Raw genomic sequence first — 24966 nt, forward strand, 5'->3', positions numbered from 1 at the left:
CAGCAACGCCACGAGTCCCCCAAAAACCCAAGCAATCAGCACCCAGTAACACCATGATGGTGAGAGCCACCGCTCGCAATCAGCACCCACCTTTTTCTTCAGCTCCACACTGATGGCGTTGGCTTCTTTGAGGAAGATGGCATTGCCCCACAGCAGGTCACGCAGGGAGGTGAACTGGTACCACTTCCACTTCCTGAAGGCCCAGAGGGCGAGCTCGAACTCCCGCTCCGTCCACTGCACTGTGGGAAGGACACAGAGGGACGTTCACCACACACACCCTGCTGCTGAGGCTGGCAGAAGGATGCAGCATGAGGCATCTGGGTGCACTGCTCTTCTTCCCATGGAAAGCATCCAGGCCCTGCTGCAACACCTGCTCTGCCGTGGGGAGAAGGAGGAGTGGAAGGGCATGGAGTGCAGCAGTGGGCAAACTTATTGCAAAATTCCTCCCAGTGACTTCATGCTGGCTCCCTGAGGCTCTGCAGCCAGATGTCGCAATGGAGTTTTTTTTGGTCTTCGCTCTAAAATCCTTCCTCCTACCAGTTTTCTGGATGTTTTTTATTAATGTCATCTCTAATGGGCTGACAGGAGGGAGGTGAAATTGAGGCTGCTTGGAGCACACCAGCTCCCCTCCCCTCCCAAACCTATCTGCAGAAACACCAGCTCATCCTGTCCTTCCACCCAAACTTTTCCATCTCTCCTTTGTCACCCAGCACTCACCTTCATCTTCAGGTTCTTCTTCTTCCTCATTGGCCTCAGGGTAATATCTAGAATCCATCTGTTTCTGCAGAGCCTCCAGTTTGCTCTCGTAGTCCTAGGGAAAGCAGGGAGAGAATGATGCAGCCCACAGGATGCAATGTACAACACCCCTTCTCTCCCTCCTCCACGTCCGTGTTGACGAGCAGTCCCCGGAATGGTGGGATGATGTCTTTGTCATCGTTCCAAGATGCACAGAGCTGCCCCATGAAAACACCTGCCAGGCCTGGTGGTGCTGGGACAGCCTAGGAAGCCTGGTCACCTACCAGCCGCTGCTGCTCCAGAAGATAATTCGCCTCCTCCCTCTCCCGTCGGTACTGGTCCTCCAGCTCCTGAAGCCTGGGGGGAGCAGAGAAGGTGGGGATGACCAAGCCGGGCTCCTGCCCTCACCCTCCTCCCGGCCCCACGTGCCCACCTCTGCTCCATCTCTTGCTTCATGTCGATGCCCTGCTTCTCCAGCAGCTCCCTCTGGGCAAAAGCCCAGTCCACGGGCTCAGCGGGTGTCTCGGCGCACGGTGTCCGCTCCCGCTCCTGCCTGGCCTGCTCGGGGTGGTTGAAGCGGAAGACGTGGCTCTTCCCCATGATGATCCGGTTTCCTGCGGCAGGGACAGAGAGCTTGGGTTTAGTGGCAGGGATGGCTGCAGTGCACAGAACTGTGGGTGGGAGCATCCCCTGGGGACCCACCTGAGCGCAGCACGCTGGGCTCCGTCACCTTTTTGCCATTCACGTAGGTGTCGGCGCCTTCACAAGGCTCCAGGGTCACAATCACTGTGTGACAAGCGGCAGGTGGAGGGGCAGCCTGGGCCTCCAGGCGTATCCCCACCATGAGCAATGAACAGGGCTTGGCCAACCTCACATCAAGCCCCAAGCCCAGCTCAGGACCCCAAGATGAACCCGAACAGACAGAGCCCCTCAGGACAATCGGTACCTTCACCGCCGGTCCTCGTGTCACTGCGGAAAAGGCAGTGCTCTTCCTTGATGAAGTGCCCGCTGAGAACAATGTCCTGTCTCTTCTCTGCATCTTCCCGGCCAACCCTGTTGGGGGAAAGGCAGCTCGAGCCAGCTGCATCTGTCCTCAAACCAGCCCTAAAATATCCTCCTTTGGGCTTCACCCAAAAGTACTCTCTGGACTTGCACCACCAGCAGGACTTACATCTCTCACAGACATACATCATACATGTTACCCAATGTGGCTGTACTGCCCTGGTGCAGGAGGGCGGGTGCCCAGTGGCACTGAGATATAATGCTCAGCAGACCCAGCCCTCACCTGGTTATCCCATCCTTGATGTAGTAGAGAAGGCACTCAGACATGAGCGGGTCTTCATTCAGGTTGACCAAGTGGGGCGTCTGGGAAACACAAGAAGGAGTCACCAGGGCACAGTGAAACCCAGGCTCACCCCCCAACTCCTCACTGTTCAGCCTCCGTGACCAGCCAGCCCTGTGGCCAACCTGACCCAACCTAATGCCAACAAAGCCAGGCTGGACTCCAGTGTGAGCCTCCACCAAGCCTCCTCACTTTGCTCTCTCTTCCAAGGGCTGAGTTCTTGGTGGCTTTTCCCTGGCTGCTGGGAGCATTTGGGATGCAAACTGGCTCAGCACAAGGAGTCCTCAAATGGAGATGGCCACATCTGCACTCTGTCCTTCCAACTATCAGCTCCCTCCCATCATTTCCTTCCCACAAGCCACGGCCGCTGTGCACTTGATGAGAGGGAATTTCTGCTTCTCTCATCCCACTGCAGGCTGCTGCAATTGCACCTTCTGCCAGCGAGAGAAGCTCTGAGTTCCTCAGAAAGAGGAGGAGAAATGTCCTATCAGCCTGTAGGCACCCTGCATGCAGAGGTGTCCCCAGCTGGAGAAACCACACTGGGTGCAAGAGACTCACAGCAAACAGGGTAGGAGAGCAGGAGGTGAAGGGAAACACGGGCTGTTCTCCACAGCGGCTGGCAGGAATAATGTACCCTCGAGACCCTCTGGGTCACAGCTCCCAGCTCTGAAACTGAGGATCTTTTGGCTTGCAATTTTGCTCCATATTTGCAAGATTTGGACAAACTGTCACCCCAGCGATGGTGTACAGCAGGGCAACAAGGTCTGGCTGTGCTTTGCTCACAGTCAGAATGGGTTTTGCACGCTTTTGGAGCTAATATTCCTTGCCGGCAGCTGGAGAAGTCAGAGAGCTGAAGAGAAGGTTGGCACCAATAGCACCACAGCAAGGCCACCTCGGGACCAACCTGCTTTGGGGAATACACCCCCACGCTTCCCACACACACATCAGGGGGCCTAACAGGCAGCGGCTGAGGCAGGTGAAAAACAAAGACGGTGGTGTGAAAACTGTCAGAAGAGCCACATGGGGGTCCCAAAGCGCTCATCGCCACGTGTCCCAGCAGGGGCTGGGGGCAAAGCCTGCTCTCCTCGCCCCGTGAGTCCCGTGAGGACTGGCAGGGCTCGCTGCCAGATGAGCTGCTTGGGGCAGGGCCAGTGTTTGCTCAGAAAATGCTTCCTGGGATGCTACCCACAGGAGCACAGAGGTATTTAATACCTCTGCGCCTTCATTTCCAAGTGAGGAAGCCCTGAAGGCTGATAGCAATATCAAATGCCCCAGGTGTTAGCAGCCGACACCAAGAGCCTGACACCACAGCTGTCACCAGGGCTCCACGGTGTCTCTCGAATGGGGGCTGTGTCTTCCACGTGCTGTGTGGCCGGGAATGGCACTTCTATTTATCTGTGCTCCTCTATCGCAGCAACTCGTGGCATATGGACAGAGCAGGACTGGCACCGAAATGTGCAGCGCAGGATCCAGAGCTAACAGTTAATGTCTCTGAGAGCCCCCTGGGAATATTTGGGGCTGGCTGGCAGATGGGCTTGGAGGGAACTGCATGGGTACCCCCTGCCCGCTTAGCGGGGAGAATTAGAGAATCCTACCTTTTTTGGAGAGAAAACACCCAGGGTGCCTCCGTCCTCCCTCATGGCCACCCCCATCTCGGCCAGCAAGGCTTCCCTGCAGGAAGCAGAGACTGTCAAAACTGCACCAGCCCCGGCAGCCACCCATCACTGCTCCCTGTGTGCCCCCTGGGGATGCCTTGTGCTCACCAGGTGCAGCTGGAGCCCATGGGAGTCACCAAACTGCCCCTGTCCCAGCCTACCCACCTCTCCATCCGGATCGCCTCTGTCCTGCGCAGCTTCTCCTCCCACGTCTCATTCAGTTCAGCAATGATCTTCTCTGTTTCCTGGTGGGGTGAAGGAGGCTCAGTGTTTTGGACGTTTTGGTTGGGCTCAGCGATGGAGCTGGCCCCGCTTTCAGCCTGGTTTTAAAGGGCTCTGCATCCACTCACTGCATCCCACAGAGCAACAACAGCCCCAGCCCGGCCCCGCCGCACCAATCCCACTCCTCACCCAAGGCACCTGGCAGCTCCGGGTCCACAGAATCACACTGACAGAGCCATCTTGGTTGGAAAAGGCATTCATGGTCACCAAGTCCAACCACCAACCCAACCTGCCACGTCCCATCACTCAGCCACGGCACTCGGTGCAACTGCACACAGCTCCTCAACGCTCCAGGGGTGGGGACCCAACCCAACACCTAACTACCCTTCTGTGAAGACGTTCCTCCTGATACCCAGTCTGAACCTCCCTTGGCACAACCCGAGGCTGCTTCCTCGTGACCTGTCACTTGTCACCTGGGCAAAGAGACCGTCACGTTCTCCTTTCAGGTGGCTGTAGAGCGATGAGGCCATGACTCAGTCTCCTCCAGACCGCACAGCCCCACTTCCCTCAGCTGTTCCTCTTAACTCTCATTCCCTACACGCAGCAAACAGCGGGTGCAACAAGCCAGCCTCCTACCTTGAGCCTTTCAATAGCCTCTTCGCTGCCTGGAGCAAACATGATGCGCTCGTGGAGGCTGGCAACAGAGGCTGCGCGGCTGGAGAGAGCCGACAGGGAGGAAGAGGGGCTGATGCCAGCAATAGCGTTGGTCACTGTGGAGAGATTGTCATGGCGTTGGCTCAGCTCTGCCCCAATAGTGCCATTATTGTTCTCAAAGTCGGACACATCTACGGGTGGGGAAGGAGAGGGACGGGCCGGGGGGAAGACACATGGACAGGAAGAAGGAAGAGAGAGAGAAAGAAGACAGAAACAAGAAAAGCTGTTGGAGAAAAAAAAAAAAGTGGCAAGAAGAAAGGCAGAAATTAAAAGAAAAAGGCAGAGCGTCGGCAGAGCAGATCAGCAGCAGTGCCCTGGGGCCACTGTCAGAAGCAGCTCAGGAGCAGTCTGGGAGCCCTTCCTGGGCTACTGCTGGGGATGCTTTTTGACAGCAGGTGCCTAAACCACCTTTCCCAAGCACACGGAGCTGCCCTGGCATCCTGCCCCATGGCCCCATATGAGCTGGGCTGTGAGCGAGGGGCATCTGGGGAAAGCAAGGAGAGCCAGGAGCCCTCACCCTACAAAGGGGACAAAAGGATAGGGACTTGTGCTCAGACTTCACTGCAGCCCAGCACCTCAAGCATCAGTAAGCACCAGCTGCTGGTCCCATCTCCCAGTGGGATGCTTGCAGCTGCTGCTGCTGTGCAATCCATGTGGATATGGGTCAACGTCCCCTGTCTGTGGATGCTGGCCACTCCAACCTCCCTGCTCCTAGGGACCAGCCAGCTTCTATGGAGAGAACCGTCCCATCTGCCCAGTCACTACCAGGAGAGGTGGTGTCACCCTCTGGCTGTTTGGGGACAGGAACCCCATCACTTTGTGAAGTCTCCACCTTGAATTCACCCTGTTCCTCTGCTGCCCCCAGGATGACCCTCAGCAGGTCTCCGAGGTGTCCCAAGGCCACCCACACCACACCATGCCTGCCTGGCACCGGTTTGCCCCGGGAGCAGGGCCCATGCCTGCAGAAGCAGTCCCAAAAGCAGCACCCAGCCCAGCAGCAGCAGCAGCAGCAATAAGGGGAAGCACAGTTACAGCATGGGGAAAAGGGTCCCTGCAGTGACCATAACACCAGGTCCCACCGGGCGAATTTGCAGGACCTCACACTGCAGTAAGCATGCCCTGCACAAGGGAAGGGCATGATGACAGTGCAGGGACATCCCTGTGCCAACCGTTCCCGCAGGAGGGCACCATGCTCTGCCACTGCCCCTTTGCCAGCGCGCTGGGAGCAGCCGTGGGAGCCCTTCCCCATGCTGCACAAATGCTCCTTGGCACAGCCTCCCCAAAGCAGAGAAGCAACACAGAGTACCAGTGACAGGCAATACACACATTTGGATCCTCCCGCAGCAGGGTGGGCTAAGAGAGAGAGACAGCGGGGGGAAGACAAAGAAAACAGAACAAGAGTGGGTTCATCTAGGTAGGATTGACAACAGCCTGAAAGCACGGGGAGGAGAGGCCTTGGGCCCCCCAGCATCATCCCAGGCAGTGGGACACAGGCTGTGGGGTGAGGAGGGCTCTGGAATGGCACATGTGGGGCTGGTCACGGATGTCCCAGCAGGGTGGTGACAAGGAGGGGATGCGCCGTTCCTCACAGCGAGGTGGGCGATGAGCGTGGAGCAGGACACGGGGCAGCTCTGGGAGCATCCCCACAAGACCCCAGCCTGGCTCTGCCCGGCGTGGTACCTACTGTCAATGATGTCCCCGAGCCCCTGGGCATAGAGAAGGTCACGCAGGCGGGCCACCTCGTCCTTCAGCTCCCGGATCAGCTTGTTGTTGGGGTCCTCGTTGATGACAGCATTGCAGCGGATCTGCTTGGCGCGGTCGGCATATCTGGGGAGAGACAGGGCCCTGAGAAGGATGGCTCGGACAGAGGACCCAGGGCAGGGCACTGTCCCTCTCGTAGGGGCCTGCAGGCAGCCCTCACCTCCTCCCTGCTGAAGGGAAGGGACACAGAGCACAAAGGAGCAGCTGGGCTTTGGAGACCTACCCAACCCCAGACCTCCTGCCAAAGCCTACCTTAAGGTGCTGAGTGTCTCATCGTAGTTGATGTCAGCAGGGCTGAGCGCAGCGACCATGGCTGTCCTGGAGTTGCCCCCTGTGCAGACAGACATCGGGTTTCAGTGAGCTGTGGTCCCTGCAGCAGCCGTCCCCCCCAAGCCATGCCCCCCAGGCCCCGTGCCCGCAGCCTCACCCAGGTTCTCCCTTAGCAGCCAGGTCAGCACCGAGTCCCGGTATGGGATAAAATCTGTCTTCTTCTTCTTCTTGTTCTGGGGAGAGGAAGCAGAAGGTCAGGCTGTCAGACTGCCTGCTCTCCTTTTTGCTGAAATGTACAGATCCTGCCTGCAAAACGCACTGCAAGGGCTGGGAGGTGTCTAACAAGAGCCACGCATTGACCAGGATGCTGAGGGATCAGCCTAACCCACATGAAAAGCGCGAGTTGGGTCCATGCAGTGTCTCACCCCTACAGGGCTCAACTCAAACCACCCCACAACCCACTTCCACTCCTCAGGAGACAAACCCACCCAGCCCTGTCAGAGCACCCACCTTATTTGGCCCCGAATCCTGCAAAGAAAGTAGAAAAATTGTTTAGCTCTGTTGCAAATAGAAAGGAGCAGGGGGAGGGAGGTGACAGTAAGCTGTTCCCCATCTCTTCACCCAGCACGGGACCCCAAGAACGTGGCAGTCTTATCAGATGAGTTGGCTCCAGCCACAGGGGCTGGGCAGTGCAGGATAGGCTAGGATGAATCTGCCCATCCCTGAGAGCTGGGAGTCTATGTTCTGCATCCCCTTTGGAGATGGGAGCTTGGGTGCTCCATATCTGAGATCTTGGGTGCCCAACCTCCCTTGGAGATGGGAATTTGGGTGCTCCATGGGGCTGTTCACCCACACTCAGGCTACCTACCATTTCGGCCAGAGCAGAGATGACTTTTCCCAGTGTGGTCAAGGACTTGTTGATGTTTGCTCCTTCCTGATGGAGAGAAAAGCCGTAACCGTTAGGCCCTGTTTCAGAGCAGCACTAAAGCCCAGCAGCCCAGGAGGATGGGGAAGCCTCAGGGCAGGGTGTGCAAACAGCAGCTGGTCTAACTGGGCAACCAGCAACTCCCAAGCGGAGCCTGTGGATCCTGCTTGACCCGGCACTGGGCAACTCACAAAGTGGCAGTTTCCAGTGCAGTGTGTGGGGAAAGGACAAGTAACACCTGGGGACGAGGGGCCTGGCACCATCTCTGTGCCACACTCACCTTCAGCCTTGTGCCCTTCGCGCCGGTCGAGTCAGCTCGCTCACTGCCAGCCAGGTCCACCAGGCTGATTTTGCTGACCTGCAGGCAGAGGCAGAGCCGACAGCTGTAGCAGGCTCGGCACGTGTCCAGCACAAAAGGACCCAACACCCAACACCTTCCCAGCTGCTCTCCACGGCCAAGAGTGGCACAAAAAGCCCTCGCTGTGTCCTCTCGGGTTTCCCAGGGGCTCTGCTCTCACCTTCTCAGTGGTGATGTCCGTCTCGGCATCGTGCCGCTTCTGGGTGAAGATGATATTGAAGACGGCGTGCGAGCGACTGCTGGTCTCGTTCATGTTGGTGGCAGCCACCGTGCTGTGGGGAGAGGACAGAAGGCATGACACTCCGCAGGGAGAGCCAGAGCGGCGATGCTGGGGACAGTTATGGGGCAGGGCAGACAAGGCAGGTCACATCTTGCCTCCTTTCTGGGGAAGCAGAGAGGCACCAAACTCTCACCCTGCCCCCAGCACCAGGGAAAGCTTTGCAGCCAACTTCAGCCCATGCCCAAATATCTTGATGTCCCTGGAGGTGCCTGCGAGCCCTTCAGTGCCCTCCTGCACCCCACTCACCGGGCCTTGTTCCCCGAGTCCATCAGGTCCTGGATGTCATTGTAGGAGGTCACAGCCAGCTTGGAAAGGTCCTCCACATAGGGACCCATGAGGGGGTGCTCCCTCACCCGCAGGTTCCCCTTGTTCTTGGGGTTCAGGAGATCTCTCACCCGCTCGCAGTAGATCTCCATGTAGCTCACCTGGGGACAGCAAGCACGGGGCTGAGTTTCACTTGAAATTAATGGTGTTGGTGCACAGCCAACACGCAGGGACTCCAGCATCCCACCCCCACAAGGAGATGTGCTTACCTCTACGGAGTAGGACATGTTGTCGTTGGTTGTGTCATTGATTCGGGAGAAGAGGTCCTCACACAGCTGCAGAGGGAAGAGTTGGGATGCTCAGCCCCAGGCAGAGGGATGCTCTGCAGTGCCCCCTGGCCCACAGATCATCCCCCCCACTTGTCCCTCCCTCTGACTTCTTCCTTGGGCATCCTGCTCAGGTGTGAGGCAGCTTTTCGGGTTGGATATTAAGAAGAATTTCTTCTCAGAAAGAGCAGTGAGGCACTGCACAGCGGCACAGGGAAGTGGGTGTCACCATTCCTGGAGGTGTTCAGAGCCGTGGAGATGTGGCACTGAGAGATGTGGGCAGTGGGCACCATGGGGTAGGCTGGGGTTGGACCTGGGGATCTGAGGGGTCTTTGCCAACCTTAGCGATGCTACGATTCACCAGGCAGTACCTGCGGGATGATGCCTTGCTGGTCCTTCTCCTGCTTCCCCATCATGGTGTAGGATTTGCCAGCACCTGTCTGTCCATAGGCAAAGATGCAGACATTGTAGCCTTCGAAGGCGTGCTGCAACATCTCCTCGCCGATGTCGCGGTACACCTGCTTCTGGGACGCATAATTGATGTCTGCGGGCTGCAGAGAGGAGGCAGGAGAGAAGGAATCAGAGAAGGAGGTCATCCTGCTGCATCCCACTCCAGCCGGGCTTGGGCCCCCTGCTGCTTACCGTGGTGTGGGACCAGTAGGAATAGTCAAAGCTGAAGCTTTTGGGTGTCTCTTTGGGCTGCTTCGGGTTCAGGATAGCTGGGGGCAGACAGAGAGGGATGTGATGAAACCGGGTGGCAGCACCGCATCCCACACCCCGAGAGGGCTGCGAAGGGCTCAGTCCTAAATCCCCGCCGGGATGGAAACCGGGGGCAGACAGGAGGGCAAAGCCTCGTGTGGGTGAGCACAGTGAGGGGGAGCAGCTCCTTCCATTGGGCTCCCTCCTGCCCCATGGCACCGCGGGGACAGCACGGGGTGATGGCCCCGATCCCCTACAGCCACCCCTGGGGACTCGGAGCAGGGCAGGCTCAGTGCTCCCAGCCCCCTCCTGCCCGCTGCTTTATTTTGGTACCTGCTCCCCTCCCCACAGCAGCAGGGTGATTAATGCCCTGTGTTAAACCGCCAGCGGAAACAAGAGCCTGCTTTTTCCCATCCCCTGGTGAAAAGGATGTTGCCATGGAAATCAGAGACTGCATCACTTCTCTTTCTCACTTGCTCGATGCTTTTTTTCTTTTTTTCTCCCCCACCCCGTGGAGTGTTTATGATGCTTTTTTTTTTTCGGTCTGAAATAACCGGCACTCGCAGAGATGCGTCAGAAGAAACCCAAACCGGGAGGGCAGTCACGGGACGCAGCGCTCAGCCATCGCCGCTGACATTGAGATGCCCTTGCAGGACATGTGCAGGGCTGCGTGGGGAGGGGGGGGAAACAGCCCCCAACCTGGGGCACCCAGCCCCCAAGAAGAGCCCTGCCAGCATGCAGCAGTGGCAGCGGGACCACAGTGCTCCCTGCCAGTGCTGCAGGGCTGGGAGCTTGCTGAGGAGATGGGGGGGGGGGGCTGCACAAACCGTGGTGGGTTCTGCACCCCAAATTCCAGTGGGTTCTGCAACTCAAACTTCAGTGTGTTCCTCAGCCCAAATTCCAATGGATCTCCCCCATCGCCATCCCATTGCCCATCCACCTGCCCCACGCCAGCGGGTGCCTGCAGCGCTGCCCACCTGCGTGGAGAAGCGCCCGTGGCCCAGTCACCCCAACTGCTCCAGTTTGGAATGGGGTGCAAAAGCACCCAGTGCAAACGTGAGGACACCACAACCACTGCTGTGCTTGATACAACCCGGGTCCTAAATTAATGATGAAGTCTTCTCATGAACAGCGGGGTCGCTAGGGAACGGGCTTGGCCGTATTGAATTGGCAACGTGTCCTCGACCTGTCACCACAAAGGTGACAAAGGAGGGGTCAGGACCGAAACCCGCAGTGAGAGGGAGCTGGCACAGGGAGGACACTCCGTGTCGCAGTGCTGTCAGTGCTGGGCACAGGGCTGGGAGCAGCGGGGATGGCACCGAGCGGCTCCGTGTGCCCCAGCTGCAGCCACCCAGCTGGCGGGGGGGGCACGGCCCCAGCGTGGCCCGTGGCTGGGAAATGGGAAATGTACTGTGACCCTGAGAGTCTCCCATCCTGTCCTGTCCCCGAAGCTGAGATGCTCTCCATGCCCCTTTTTTCCCTCTGGTTATTTGCCACTGAGGGGACGGATGGGCTGGATGTTCTTGGAGGTCTTTTCCAACCTTAATGATTCTATGATGGGGAGAAAGGTGTACGGGCAAGAGAGGGAGGAGGAGAACATCTGGAGATGTCGCTTATCTTTGCCACACACAAGTATTGAACTGGACAAAGCAGAATGAAATTAATCCCCATATTTTAAAGCCCCGTGTTTTGCCATGACAACAGACATGTCAGGCCTCGGGCTGGGATAAAGCCCCGGAGAGCAGACATCAGTGTGGGGAAGCACCTGGAAAAGCAGTGCCTGCAGGGCTCCTGCAGCCCCGGTCCATGGCCTTTCAGTGCCACGCTGCCCTCGGGAATGGCAGTGGGCTGTGGGAAGGAGGCCGGGGTCCCCGTGGCAGTGCTGTAGTGGAACAAAGCAGCAGTGTTGGCAGGCGGGTGGTCACCATGAGCCAAGACGTGGGGGGGCAGGGGGTGGTGGGCTGGAAACCGGGGAACAAGGGCTGCGGGAAGGGCTGGCTCCTTCACTCCCATCCCCCTGCCCCTGCACCCAGCAGGGTGTGATGAATTCTGCTGAATGAGTTATGCAGAGCGCAGAGCCGCCCCAGTATGCCATTCTGCGACTGACCCTGGGGAGGGGGAGAGGCTGCGAGAGGGCCTTCCACCCCACCAACCGCATTCAGCTCTGACCTCGCTGCCGGGCGGGGGGTGCCCCAGGCTGTCACGCTCCATCGGTGAGAGGGGCTCAGCGTGGCCCCACACGGCCCCCCCAGCGGGATCAGCCCGTGCTTTGTTCATTCATCGCCTGACGCCGCGGGCGAGGAAAAGCTCGCTGTCAGCAAAGGGCCGGCGGGAGCCGCACTGCCCACACCGGGACCTGCCAGACGTCCCCACGCGTCACGCTGCGGCGTCCTTTGCTGGCGGTGTGTGCCATGGGGGTGGCTGGCACCGGCACTTCCTGCTCCGCCGGTGACGCAGGGAGCTGGGAGTTATTTTAGGTGCTGTCCCATCTGCATGCTTCCAGAGCCAAAGAGGAGGGATGCGGGGCACCGTTTCCCCACCGCTGCCATTTACACGGCGTCAAGCCCTGCTCTGACCCCTGCAACCCAAGCAATCCCCACTCCCGCAGTGTGCCGGGGGCTCACGACGCCGTACTCACTGGTGGTGCTTCCCGACATCTGGATGATGCATTTGGACTCCCGGCTCATCTCGCGGGAGTTGAAGGGCCGCACGCGCACCGCCACTTTGACCGACGCGCCCGCCATGGTGCCGGCCGGGATGGGTGCTGCTAATAGAGCTGTCCTGTGGGGTGAGAAGGAGGAGTCAGGGGAGCTCCCACCTCCAGGCCCTGCTGGAGGAATGGTCCTTCACTGAGTCGAGACGAGCCAAGAGCATCACCCAGCCACCCTCAGCGCCCCTTGGAAGGAAGGGGACGTGGCGCCTGCAGCTGGGGCAGGGCAGCTGTCCCACCCAAAGGTGCTGATCCCATGGAGTGAGCAGCCCTTTGCCCTTCCTGTGCCCATCACGGCAGCTTCCAGCCCCCAGCCTGGAAGGGAGGAAAACCCTTTGACTTGAGGGCAGACAGCGGGCATTGCACACAAACGTTGTGGTTTCCTGGTGCCCAACAGATGCCCGCTGCCCTGCCCTGCGCGCTCAATAGCTATTTTCCGCTCCATCTCACTAAGCCAGCAATCAATGGTCTCAGCAGCAAAGGGCAGCACTGCCAGCTGTGCCCCAACAGCCCCCGGGATGGCAGCAGGGGCAGTGCCTTGGGATGCTCACCCCACGGAGATGCAAAGGGATGAGCTCCAGCCCCACTCTGCTTCCTTGAATGTCAGAAACCAGAGCGGTGCGTCAGGCCCTCAACACACAATGGGCTTTCACGTGGAAAAAGAACAGCTCAGTTTGTGGAAAACAAAGAAAGAGCAGAAGAAAACCCACAGGATGGTCCCAAGAGAAGGGGACCGCTTTAAAACCCCTTGGTTCTTAGTCCCAAGGGGAGGCAAAAACCACGATATGCTCTGCCCAAGGGTAGGTACGTGCGTGGTGCAGTGAGAAATCTGCAGCCAGAAGGCATGACAAGTGTGGTGCTGCCTTTGGGGAATGCTTTGCCCACGTTAAAGGTGCGCTGCATCCCTGCAGGAGGAGCGCATGGGTGTTTGGGGTTACCGAAACCCCACTCGCTGCATCCCACTGGATGCCAAGCCCCAGCGCCTGCTCTCAGGCTGCATTCAGCTCTATTTCCAGCATGCTGTCAGCAGCACCCTGGGCCCAGTGAGCACGATGCACACACGCCTCTGCATCCCCCATCCTGCTGCTTCCTCGGATCGAGGGATATAAAAAATAAATGTGACCAAAGGGAAAGAACAAGCTGCCGCAGAGCCACGCCAAGGTGCCGGGCTCCATTTTCTGTCTTGGAGCAGCTCCGTCCATTTCATTTCCTTGCTGCCATCCCCTCCCGGCCCAATCCCCGTGCCTGGGGCCACCGCCTGCCTAATCCGCTGCCTTCGAGAGAAATCCGATAACGCGCGGCCGGCGCTGCTGGGAGAGGTCCAGAGGATGGGAAGTGGGGAGGGAGGCTCTCACGTGGCCGTCGTGTCCCCAACGCGTCCCCTCCCTGCAGAGCTCCATCGCGGGAGCGGCCCGATGGCCACAGAGCAACAATTAATGGGATCAGCCAAGATTAATTGAGCGGGGATTAGATGAAGGGATCACCCTTAAACCCAAGGCGGCGCTGCCACACCCCATGCTGCCATCCCACCAAGGTGACAGCAGGATGCCCTGCAGCCATCCTTTCCCATCCTTTCCCATCCCGTCCCATCGGGATGCTGTGGGATCGCCACACCACCTTCAGCAGAAACCCATCCCCTGGAGGATGCTGTGCTTCGGGTGACATCACCCACAAAGCGTTGGGCATTCTGCTGCCCCACATCCCTATGGGATCCCTCCCGCTGGGGTCACACCCTACGGGGTCGAAGACTGCTTCCCACTACCTCAATGACACGACACATCCGGGGCCTGGCCACCCGCCCCTCCCAGGTTGGTGTAAAAGCCTTGTGTCCCTGCCAGCTGCCCGGCCCCTGGCATCACTTTTCCTTTTGGATGGATGGTGGCTGTGGCATCTCTCTGACCTCCACCTGTCCCACGCCATCCAAAAACCGTGGGGAAGGGCTATTGTCCCCAGTCACGTTCATTGGGACACCCATCTCGTGTCCCCAGCCCAGCCTTGCACAAGGGCCGTGACGGTGCAGTTTTCAGCACGCAGCGCAGGCGGGCTGAGATCGCCCATCCCTGAGCTCCGGGGGGACGCACAGGGCTGGTGGCTGCGTGCCATGCCCTGCGCCCCCTGCCCTGCCCTGCCCTGCCCCTCTCGGGTGTCGGGGCACCGCAGCTCCGCAACGCGCATTGAATCCATCTAGCAGGTGGTGATGCGAAGGCTGCGGGCCCGCGGGGAGCTGCGGACACCGCTGTGCCACCTCAGCCAAGATGGAGGGCAGCGCGGGTGCGGGGCTGGGGGAGGAGGACAAAGGGGCGGCCGAGCTCCGTGCCAGCCGCCCCCTCCCACCGTCCGAAGCCGCCGGCGCTGCCCGCGGGGACGCAGCGGCCGCCCCAAGGTCAGCCGTGCCACGCGCGGATCTCCGCCGCCTCCCGGGGCCGCCGCCGTTCATCCCGAAGCGTAACGATGACGGCGCAGGAGCCGCGCAGCCCCGCACCTGCCGCCCCCGGGGCATCGCCCCCCCCTCCCCCGCCAGATGCTTCTGGAAGCCGCGGCGGCTCCGTGCCCGCCGTGCCCGCCGTGCCCCATCCCCGTGCCCGCACGCTGGCAGCCCGCAGCCCCCCGCTGCCCCTCTGCGCCCCGATGGGGCGGCGGCCGCAGCCCCTCCCGAAGGGGTCCCGCGCGGTGCCGATGCCGGTGCCGCCGCCCGTACCTGTGCCCGTGGGCGGCGGGGCGCTGCTCTCAGCCGCTCAACACCGGCATGGGGCCGGCGCCGGTGGCGACGCCGATACCGCTGCCGATGCCGATGCCGGTGTCGGTGCGGGCGGTGTCCGCCCCGCCCCTGCGGTCCCGCCCTGCCCCGCCCCACCCCCGCGCTCCCATTGGCCGCCCGGGGCGGTGACGTCACCGCATCCCACCCCAACACCGCCACCACCCCCGGCCCCGCGCTGCGGATCCGCCGCAAGGGCGCGGGGAGAGGCGGGACCTGCGTCACCATGGCAACCGGCACCACGGCAACCGGCGCCCGGCAACCGTCGCCACGGCAACCGCCCCCCTTCCCCGTGCGCGGAGCCTCCGCCCGGGCGGCCGCCTGAGCCGGGGGGGGGGGGTTGCGGGCCCCTGCCCGGTCCCGTGTGCAACCGCGGCCGAGGGCTCCCCGGGGACGGGATGGAGAGGCCGTGGGCAGGGCGGTGCCGGTGACCATGTCCCAGCCCCTTAGTGCCATAGGATCAGAGAATAATTAAGGTTGGAAACGCCAATAACACCATTAAGTCCAACCACCGACCCACACCTGTGTGACGGCCGACCACGTCCCTCAGCATCACATCTGCATCTGCCCTCCTCGTGAGCACCTCCGGGGACGGTGTCCCCCACCTCCCCGTGCAGCTGTGCGGCGCCTCACTGCTCCTTCTGAACACCCAACCTGACCTCCCCTGGCACAGCTCGAGGCCACCAGCCCTCACCCCGTTGCTGTTACTGAGGAGCAGAGGCCGACCCCCACCTCACCACAACCTCCTCTCAGGGAGCGGCAGAGAGCGATGAGGCCCCCCCTGCGCCAACACCCCCACATCCTTTATTTCCCACAGTCTTCCAGCCGCTCTGCCCCAAGCCTGTAGCACTGCCTGGGGTTGCTGTGGCCAAAGTGCAGGACCTGGCACTTGTTCTTGTTGACCTTCATCCCACTGGACTCAGCCCAGCGATCCAACCTATCCAGCTCCCTCTGTAGGGCCTTCCTACCCCCGGGCAGATCAACATTGCCCCCCAACTCGGTGCCATCTGCAAACTTACTGAGGGCTCCCTCATCCAGATCACCAATAAGGATATGGAACAAGATGGGGCCCAGTACCAACCCCCAGGGAGCACCACCTCACGACCGGCTGCCATTTGGATCTCAGTCCATCCACCACCACTCTCTTGGCCCGGCTCTCCGGTTCGTTGCCCAACAACACGTGTACCTGTCCAGCCACGGCTGCTGCTTCTCCACGAGAGTGCTGTGGGAGAGAGCCAAAGGCTTTGCTGAAGTCTACGTAGATGACATCCACAGCCTTTCCGTCGTGCACCAGCTGGGTCAGCCGGTCATAGAAGATCGGGTTGGTCGGACAGGACCTGCCTGTCATGAAGCCGTGCTGGCTGGGCCTGATCCCCCGGTTGTCCTGCACGTGCCGTGGGATCTCACTCAAAATGATCTGCTCCATAACCTCCCCTGGCACTGAGGTCAGGCAGACACATGTGTAGTTCCCCAGATCCCCCTTATGACCCTTCTTGTAGGTGGGTGTCACATTAGCAGTCTCCAGTCCCCTGGTCCTCCCCATCTGACCAGGACCACTCATAGATGATGGGAAACACCTTGGCAGTCGCCTCACCGGCTCCCTCAGCACCCCCAGGTGGGTCCCAACAGCCCCATGGACTTGGGACAGCCCAGCTGAAGCAGCAGGTTGATATTTCCTCCTTAGTGTGGGGTTTTGCTCCCCGGTCCTGCCTTCCAATCCAGGTTGAGGTTTACCAGCCTGACTATTAAAGACAGATGTAAAGAAGGCGTTGAGAACCTCAGCCTTATCCTCAGTGACAACATTCCCCGCCACAGCCCCGACACGGCTGACGGAGCCCTGTGTGGGGCACTGCATCCCACGGCCACCCCACAAGGACGGTGCTGAGCACACTGCACTGCTGGTGGCACATTAACAGGATGGGAGGCGGCGGGGGCAGAGTCCGGCGGTCAGTGTCCGTGGGGCCGTGGGCAGGGGATGCACCGCGCCGCAGCACTGCCGATATCCATAGCAGCTCTCCTGCGGGCTTGCAGCACAGCTGGCCGTGCCATGGCCGCTTCCACACCTTTCGTCCCCCCACCCCGTGAGCTGCTGCGGCCGCTGGCCGTGCCCTACCGGCTGCTGCTGGGGCCAGGGCCCAGCAACGTGTCACCCCGAGTGCGGGCGGCCGGTGGCCAGCAGATCCTGGGCCACATGCACCCCGAGGTGCTGCAGGTGAGTGGCTCTGCCCCGGCCGCCCACACCCCCTGCATTACTGGGCTGATGGCGGTGCTGCTCGTCATCTCAGGCGATGGATGAGATCAAGGCGGGCATCCAGTACGCCTTCCAGACGCGGAACCGGCTCACATTGGCCATCAGCGGCACCGGGCACTGCGCCATGGAGGCTGCCCTCCTCAACCTGCTGGAGGGCAGCGACACCGTGCTGGTGGGCACCAACGGCATCTGGGGACAGCGCGCTGCTGACATCGCCAGGAGGCTGGGTATGGCTGCTTATGTGCGAGGTGACAGCGTGAGCCCTGCAGCAGGGGGGCCGCTGCTCCCACACGGGCGGTGGGAAACACAGCAGACAGCTTGGGTTTTGTGGGGTGGCACCCTCAGGGTGGTTTATGACAGACACCCGATTAATGCGTGCCCAAAACTCCCCGTCTCTCTGCACATTCTCCCTCAGGAGCCAAGGTCCATGAGCTGCTGAAGCCTCCGGGCGAGTACTTCACCCTGAGGGACATTCAGGAGGTGTGTGCCACCCGTGGGGCACGGGGACCGAGCCCCCCGTGGGCGCTCACCTCGCTGTTCCCACCCAGGGCCTGGCACAGCACAAACCCTCACTGCTCTTCATCACCCACGGCGAGTCCTCCACGGGGGTCCTGCAGCCACTGGAGGGGCTGGGCGAGCTGTGTCACCGGTCAGTGCGCCCGGGGACCCCGCCAGGGCTGGGCTGCAGGGGGCCGTGGGGCTGAGCTCTGTCCCATTCCAGGCAAGGCTGCCTGCTGCTTGTGGATGCGGTGGCATCGCTCGGGGGAGCGCCCATCCTCATGGACCAGCAGGGTGAGAGCCACGGTGGTAGCGTGGCACAGGGGTCCCCGTGTGCCCCCACACCAGCACCTGTGGTGTGTGCCCTGTGTTTCCCACTGGCAGTGGGGCACAGAGTCCTGCTCAGAGCCCTTGGTCCCTCTCATGCAGGGATTGATGTACTGTACACGGGGTCCCAGAAAGTCCTCAGTGCCCCCCCTGGCAGCTCTCCCATCTCATTCAGTGAGCGAGCAAGGTAAGGGCAGCCCTGTCCCAGCAGGGCCGGGGGCACAGGTAGCTGCAGGACCCCCTCCTTGACCACATCCCCTGGCTGCAATGCCAACCTAGTGCTTGGTTTGGGCTCCGTGCTCCAGAGCCAGCAGTGGGTAGAGGGCTTTCCCTTCCATGGGGCAGCACTTGAGCACTGTGTTCTGCCAGGGAGAAGATGCTGAGGAGGAAGACGAAGCCCCCATCCTTCTACCTGGACATGGGCTGTCTGGCAAGCTACTGGGGCTGCGATGGCGAGCCACGCATGTGAGGGCAGGCTGTACCCAGACAGGAGGCTGTGGCTGTCCCACCGCAAACCTAACCCTAAATCTAGCCTCCCTGGTCCCCAAAGCCCCCCATCTTTTTCAGTTGCTCTGCTCCATTTGCATTTCTTCTCCTTGCCCCCAGAACAACCCCTTTGTCCCAGCTTTGCATCCCTGCCCAGGTCCTCTCCCCAGGGATTGTGGGGCTCTGTCACTGCTCCCCACCTCGCAGAGCCATGTGCCTGCCCCAAGGGCTTGCAGGGGCTGAACCTGCCTTGGGGCCTCCTGGATTTTGCAGGTACCACCACACGGTGCCCATCAGCAGCATCTTCTGCCTGCGGGAGGCCTTGGCCATGCTGGTGGAGCTGGTGAGCTGGGCACAGAGACAACTGAGCTGGGCCACGCGTGTGTTACAGCAGGGTTTGGGGAGAAGAGGGTGCCCAGCTGTCGGTGGTGGCATGGGACATTCAGGCAGGGGACGTCTGTTCTGTGCTGCCAGGGCCTGGAGAGCTCGTGGAAGCAGCACCGGGCTGCCTGCACCCGCCTGTACCAGGGGCTGCGGGACCTGGGGCTGGAGCTCTTTGTGAAGGAGGAGGTGGGTGCAGGATTTGGGCACAGCCCTGTGCAGCTCGGAGCTTCCCTGGTGCTGGAGAGGGACCCTGGCTCAGGGAAGCAAAAGGGATCTGCAGCTCTAACCCTGTGCCTTTCCTCCCCAGGCAGCGCGGCTGCCCACCGTCACCACCGTCAGGGTGCCTGAAGGCTACAACTGGAAGGACATCACAACCTTCCTGATGGATAAACACAACATTGAGATCTCTGGGGGCCTGGGCCCCACTGCAGGCAAGGTGTGCAGCATGCTCCCCACCCCTGAGCCCACACGCAGCTGCAGCCATCAGCAATGCGCCACGCAACTCACACAGGGCTGTGCATCCTGCTGCCTGCAGCAACACTCCTTGCCACGCAGAATTGCACGTAATTGAGTAGCTGCACACATAATTAATCAGTAGGCTAACATATCTTTATCGTGACAGAGGGGAAATGAGGGTTAAATAGGAACAGACTGGGGCGCGCATACGTGTGCATGTACAGCTCGTTGTATGCCCCACACACGGCCCAAAGGTGGGTGCTGCAGGGGAAACCCACCCTTCTCCTCCAGGTGCTGCGGATCGGCCTCATGGGCCACAACGCGACCCAGGACAACGTGGACCTCCTGCTGCAGGCCCTGCGAGACGCCCTGCAGCACTGCCAGCACAGCAGGCTGTGAGTGGGATCCTCCGCCCGCAGGGAGCAGCACATCGGCAGGACACAGTACAGAGGCGGCCAACAGCCTTCCTCCTCTCCCCACTGCCCCGATCCCCACCCCGCCCGGCCCGGGGCTCAGCAGCCCCAATGCGCTCAGGGGGTAGGGGTGGGGGCAGGATCCAGCTGCAGGCCCCCTCCCCTCCCATCCTTTCCAACACCGTCACCACCACCCATCTGCTGCAGACGTGTGCTGCTCCCCACTGCCACCTTTCCTGAATAAAGCCGCACAGCTCCATGCTGCTCCCCAGCCCTGCAGCTTGCCTGGACTCGCCGAGATCCAAGAGGAAAGGTGCAGCTGGGGGAAGCGCTGCAAAGTCCCAGCACAGGGAGAGAGGCAGAGCTGGGCCAGTTCCTGCCAATCTTTGGAGCAGAAAGGTTTCTCCCCTTCCCAACAAAGCCCGGGGTTCCCCACAGCCTGGGTTCCCCTCACCCCATGGCGAGCACAGGGGTGGCAGTGAGTCCCACTCAGCTCTGCAGCGGGATGTCTCTGCGGAGCTTGGTGAGGAGCCAGGACATGGCTGAGCGGCGCGTGGCATCCTGGATCTGGTACACCTGCAGCTAAGCAGAGACACGGGTGGTGAGGGAGGGGACCCCCTGCAGCACCACCATCATCACCCAGCTGCTGCAGGCCACAGCAGGGCAGGCAGTGCGTAACAAGCTCAGGGCAGGAGGTTTTGGGTTGAACCCTGTGCTGCCCAGCCAACTCTGGGCACTGCTGGAGCTCTGCCCCATGCCTGTGAGAACAGCTGAGTGCTGAGCCAGGGGTCTCAGCATTCCCTCCCAGTTACCTGGCTGAGCAGGACGTCAAAATAGGCCGTGTCCCAGTACGTCCCATCCTTGGCAGGGAGATGCAGGAGAGCTCGGAGGGCTGGGTCTGCCTGCACACCATCGGCACGCGCTGGGAGGCCAAAGTGGAAGCGGAGGAAGCGTGCAGGGTCCCATGCAAAGGCCTCCACCTTGGGGTAGAGCGATGCCAGGCGGTGTGGATCCCCCTGGAAGAGGTTCTGCTCCGGGTGCAGGAAGTGGGGCAGGCGCTGCGTGGCCAGGCAGCGCAGGAGGACCACCAGCAGCCTGTAGACAGAGCCCTCCAGGTCCTGCCAGTCCTCAGGAGAGGGGAACAGCTCTGTGCTCCACAGCAGCACCATCTGCACAGGGGAAAAAACAGAGTGCAGGCTATTCCTGGGGTAACCCCATGTACCTTCACCTCCCCAGGGCCGCTCCACAGCCAGCCCCAGTGCTCGGCCCAGCATCACACCCACCTGACCTCACGTTCACATTCAGAGCCTTTCCTGTGCTCCCTTAAGAGATCACAGCTATGGAGCAGCTCTGAAAGGATGCACGTGGGCTCACAGGTGTGAAATATTAACGTGCTCCAGCTGCCTCAGCACAGTGCTGGGAGGGGCCCGGCCGTGATTTCCAGCAGCACATCACAACAGGAGGCAGGTACAGCCCAGCACCAACCCCTGTGTGCCCAGCCAGGCATGCAGGAAGGAGCTGCCCCTTGTGCTGGGGCCCCAGGGCTGATCAAATCCGTGTGACAGCAGCAATGTGCTGGGGCTGCTGCCTTTGCTCCCTCATCAGCGGGAGAGGAGTTTTGAGGCTCCAGCCAAGCAGAAAACCTCAGTGAAAGCCTGCGCTCAGCTTGCACTTCTCCAGAAGCCCACAGGAGGTGCTTTGTGATGGATAAACACGCACTGGGCTTTTCTTTTTTTCTTTTTTTTTTCCCCTTAAACGTCAAAGAACACGACATGAAATAAAACCTGTTGGATTCGGGTTGCTTTGGGCTGGGGCCGCGTTCTCCACCTCCGCCCTGGCAGAGCGCGCTGCGATTGCGACACCGGTGCCGTCCCCGGCACAGCCCCTTCCCAACCAGCGTCACCATCTGGCATGGGCCCAAAGTGCCAAAAACAGGTTGGGTGGGGAGACGGGGCCTTGTCAGAGCCAAAAACGGGCACCTCCCGGTGCACTGGGGTGCAGGACAACCCGTGGCACAGCCGGCATAGCCTGTCCTTTCCACACGTGGCTTCGGTCCCGCTGGGTTTTTGGGACGTCCCTCCCTCTGGCAGGACCTACCTTCAGGTGGTTGAAGGTGAGACCGTCCCTCCCGTCCTCTTCCCTCCAGTCCTGGCTGCGGAGCTGCTCCAGCAGGCGCAGGCTGTCCAGCCGGGGTCCCTGCAGACTGTCCACAGCCCAGAGCAGCTTCAGGATGGGGAGGTGGGTAGAGGGCCTGAGGAGGAAGCAGTGAGCTGCCGGGGAGGCTAAAGAGGGTGCCACAGCTCACTCCAGGCACGCAGCATCCTGGTCCCACCTCTGCTGAGCAGGGGACGTGCAGGGTGCCGGCAGCTCCTGCCCTCCCAGCAGGGTGGGGTGCAGCAGGGCTGTGCTCCTCAACGCACCGGCCCCACCTGGGTTAGACAATCGGTGTGAGCCTGAAATTAGCCTGGGCTGGTCCAGCTGGATGCTCGGCCCCTCCTTGCAGCTGGGTGCAGGGTACATGTCACCTTGGCCCCTCTCAGCTCTGCTGTCAGGCACCCAACTTGTATGCAAAGAGAACAACCCTACCACTGTGGCACTGCTGCATGCCAGGGCCGCTCACCTCCAGCAGTGGTTGGAGGCCGGGACAAAGTGAGCATCTCCGGTGGCCTTCTGGAGGGTGCCCTCGGGGAAGCCGCGGTCACGCTGCCTCCCATCCGGCCCTGGGCTCTCCTGCCGCCTCCTGACCACCGGGACCACATCAAAGCGGATGGTCCTCCAGCCGCCGCGCACCAGCAGGGGCAGCTCCATGGCATCTTCAACCAGATTTTCGGCTCTGAGGTCACCTGGTGACAAGCGAGGGGGAGGTGAAGAGGTCACCGCAGCTGATCCCGCAGGCGGAGAGGGTGTGCACTGCAGCACCCATGGGCCCGTCCCACCCCGCTCTATTCAGCCCTTCCCTATGCTGCGGTTTGGCTGCAGTTCCCTACCAAATGCCATCTTGAAACCCCACTGGGGTCGTTTTTGGGATGGAGGAGCGGCAGTGTGGGCACAGTGCGTTAGAAGCTGGGAGAGGCAGGGATAGTGCAGACAGAGCGAGCGGTACGCACCTGGCTGCAGGAGGGAGCGGCGCTGGCACTGCACGATGGCCGACACAAGGAGCTCTTTCAGGCGCTGCAGGACTTTGCCCGGTGCCAGGCACCGTACCTGCTCCATCCCACCCGTGCTGCCCGTGCTGGTCCAGTCCCCCACTCCAGTCACCACAGAGGGCACCTCGAGGCTGCAGGCACCCGGCTGCCCGTGTCCTGTGCTCCCGTTGTCCGTGGGCTGGCACGGCCGCACCCGCAGGGCATCGCCATCGATGCGCAGTGGCACCTCCACCACGACGGCATCCTCGGAGGCGCAGAGCACGAACTCGAAGGCTTCCAGGTTCCTGGAGTAGTCCACCAGGAAGCGGGGCTCTTCGGCGTGGACGTGCTCCAGCAAGGTCAGCAGGATGTCCTCGGCTTGCTGGAAGTGCTGCACCCGCTGCCCCTGGCGGGACGCGACCACCTCCAGGCAGCTGCGCCAGCGGCACCCACCCGCTGCCATGGCTGGGGCTGCACGGCTGCGAGCAGAGCGCTCCGTGGGAGGGAGGGCGGGGAGGGAGCGGGCGCTGGGCGGGGGGAACCCCGGCTGAGGAGTGGCACCCGGGCGAGAGCCGGGGCGAGCCAAGGGCAGGGCAGCGGCTGGAGATGGAGCCGCGCCGTCATCGCCTCTGCCGCGCTGCAGCGCGCTTGGCCTCGTGCTTCTTGATATAACCATCGCTCGTACTCGGCTCTGGTGAGACGGCACCTCAGCCCTGACGCTGCTGCCCACAGAAGTGGGGCTGCCCCATCCCTGGAGGTGCTCGGGGCTGGGCTGCATGGGGCCCTGGGAGCCTGACCCGGTGGGAGGCACACAGCCCACGGCAGGGAGTTGGAACTGGGTGGGCTGTGAGGTCCCTTCCAACCCAACCATTCCGTGATTCTCTGAAGTGAGCCCAGATCCTCAGCATTCCCAAAGTGTCTCAGGATCCTTTAGGAGAGGCTTTCCTAGACAGGAGCATGCAGCAGAGAGGGCTGACGGGGTCCATGAACCCGTGGGCTGCCACAGAGGATGGCTGCAGCTGGGGCTGCCCAGGGGCGAGATGGAGATGTGCAGAAGGAGCAGGAGTGCTTGTGCTGCAGCATCTGCTGCAATCCGCCTGGAAAGCCCTCAGGAGCACTCGCAGATGGGGAGCGGGGTTGGCTGTTGTTCCAGCCCGCAGTGCATGCCTGGGAGCAGCAGGGATGCAGAGGGTCAGCACTCAAAAGGGGGATGCGCACAGGAAGGACACCCCCAACACGAAACAGAGCGAGGAACTCCGGCCAGAAAAAGTCTGCAAATCATTGACATAAAAGGTCGTTTGGGAACCAAATGCAACTGCATCAAAAAATCCCTGTTATGACCCTCCCTGCCTACAGCCTCCTGCCAAGCTCCCCAAAAGTCGCACACAGGGACTTTGGGCAGCCACCCACTCCACACTTGCAGGCTGGATCCAGCCCAACCCTCCATACCGTGGGAGGTGATCCTGTGAGCACACGGCTCCAATAATGCACCCAAACCTCATCCCACCCTGTCTGCGCGGAAAGCAGAGCCCAAGGCTTCGGCACTTCTGGGCAGGGAGGATTTTGCTGCAGCCTCTTGCTCACTGTCGCTTGCCCTCGTGCTTGCTGCTCCAAAATGAAGACTTGTGTCACCCACCAGCCCATCCCATTTCCTCTGCACAGGACATGGTTGTGGGCCTGCATCTGAGGAAGACCTCAAGCACTTGACCCAGGAGCAACAAAGCAGCAGACAGATGGAAATCCCTCCAGGGCCGCTCCAGACCTGCAGGTGGGAGCCGCAGCCTCCCGCTGCTAACAGAGGGATGGGTGCTCTGGGCAGAGCAAGCAGTAGGCTCCAGCTTAGCAGAGAAACACTTGAGTTGAGCCATCAGGAAAAATTTCCTAACCATAAGGTCAGTTAGAGCATGGAATAATCTCCTCGGGGAAGCGCTGGAATGGCCATTGGAGCGGTGCGTGCCTGGTCTAGACGAGTCACCCGGGACGCTCGCAGGGAACGGCTCAGCGCTGGCA

The 24966-nt window shown here is 61.0% G+C and overlaps 3 protein-coding genes across 23 annotated transcripts in view; 1 reads left to right on the top strand and 2 right to left on the bottom strand.

Moving 5' to 3' along the window:
* Positions 1–15066, bottom strand: part of KIF1A (kinesin family member 1A) — a 32638-nt gene extending 17572 nt beyond the window's left edge. For 9 of the 21 annotated variants that reach the window (XM_015277102.4, XM_040705865.2, XM_015277101.4 and 6 more), the window contains exons 1-23: positions 14960–15066; positions 12190–12332; positions 9495–9571; positions 9224–9403; positions 8796–8861; positions 8509–8687; positions 8143–8254; positions 7905–7982; positions 7568–7633; positions 7210–7227; positions 6857–6932; positions 6682–6760; positions 6353–6495; positions 4591–4724; positions 3898–3977; positions 3673–3748; positions 2021–2100; positions 1682–1788; positions 1438–1521; positions 1169–1349; positions 1020–1092; positions 718–811; positions 91–239 (exon numbers count right to left, since the gene is read on the bottom strand). In XM_015277102.4, the coding sequence (XP_015132588.1) occupies positions 91–239; positions 718–811; positions 1020–1092; positions 1169–1349; positions 1438–1521; positions 1682–1788; positions 2021–2100; positions 3673–3748; positions 3898–3977; positions 4591–4724; positions 6353–6495; positions 6682–6760; positions 6857–6932; positions 7210–7227; positions 7568–7633; positions 7905–7982; positions 8143–8254; positions 8509–8687; positions 8796–8861; positions 9224–9403; positions 9495–9571; positions 12190–12295 (2238 nt within the window). In that variant the 5' untranslated portion in view covers positions 12296–12332; positions 14960–15066. Of the gene's footprint in view, positions 1–90; positions 240–717; positions 812–1019; positions 1093–1168; positions 1350–1437; positions 1522–1681; positions 1789–2020; positions 2101–3672; positions 3749–3897; positions 3978–4590; positions 4800–5994; positions 6022–6352; positions 6496–6681; positions 6761–6856; positions 6933–7209; positions 7228–7567; positions 7634–7904; positions 7983–8142; positions 8255–8508; positions 8688–8795; positions 8862–9223; positions 9404–9494; positions 9572–12189; positions 12333–14959 lie in introns of all 21 variants that reach the window. The other 12 variants (XM_025153562.3, XM_040705859.2, XM_040705858.2 and 9 more) reach the window with 3 other exon arrangements.
* Positions 15067–16965: 1899 nt separating this feature from the next.
* AGXT (alanine-glyoxylate aminotransferase) lies at positions 16966–20102 on the top strand. The gene is made up of 11 exons (XM_003641735.6): positions 16966–17228; positions 17302–17494; positions 17683–17747; positions 17816–17916; positions 17989–18059; positions 18195–18279; positions 18462–18557; positions 18852–18921; positions 19053–19148; positions 19270–19398; positions 19710–20102. Exons 1-11 carry the CDS (start codon positions 16992–16994, stop codon positions 19815–19817), a joined length of 1251 nt encoding a protein of 416 aa, XP_003641783.3. The 5' UTR covers positions 16966–16991; the 3' UTR covers positions 19818–20102.
* On the bottom strand, positions 19550–24271 carry MAB21L4 (mab-21 like 4). Its single transcript, XM_001233702.7, has 5 exons — positions 22939–24271; positions 22452–22674; positions 21929–22082; positions 20644–21000; positions 19550–20413 (listed from the first exon to the last, which is right to left on the bottom strand). Exons 1-5 carry the CDS (start codon positions 23825–23827, stop codon positions 20321–20323), a joined length of 1716 nt encoding a protein of 571 aa, XP_001233703.5. The 5' UTR covers positions 23828–24271; the 3' UTR covers positions 19550–20320.
* Positions 24272–24966: the final 695 nt, after the last annotated feature.

The sequence above is a fragment of the Gallus gallus genome, chromosome 9 (genome assembly GCF_016699485.2).
Source record: "Gallus gallus isolate bGalGal1 chromosome 9, bGalGal1.mat.broiler.GRCg7b, whole genome shotgun sequence".
Taxonomy (NCBI): Eukaryota; Metazoa; Chordata; class Aves; order Galliformes; family Phasianidae; genus Gallus; species Gallus gallus.

Bases quoted from the DNA above. Each gene is read 5' to 3' on its own strand.
- AGXT (XM_003641735.6), top strand. From the start codon at position 16,992: ATGCACCGCGCCGCAGCACTGCCGATATCCATAGCAGCTCTCCTGCGG. The intron at 18,280-18,461 runs GTAAGGGCAGCC...GTGTTCTGCCAG, and splicing joins TCATTCAGTGAGCGAGCAAG to GGAGAAGATGCTGAGGAGGA. The intron at 18,922-19,052 runs GTGAGCTGGGCA...CTGTGCTGCCAG, and splicing joins TGGCCATGCTGGTGGAGCTG to GGCCTGGAGAGCTCGTGGAA.
- MAB21L4 (XM_001233702.7), bottom strand. From the start codon at position 23,827: ATGGTTGGGTTGGAAGGGACCTCACAGCCCACCCAGTTCCAACTCCCT. The intron at 22,675-22,938 runs GTGCGTACCGCT...GCTTGTCACCAG, and splicing joins CCGCTCCCTCCTGCAGCCAG to GTGACCTCAGAGCCGAAAAT. The intron at 21,001-21,928 runs GTAGGTCCTGCC...TCCCCTGTGCAG, and splicing joins TCACCTTCAACCACCTGAAG to ATGGTGCTGCTGTGGAGCAC.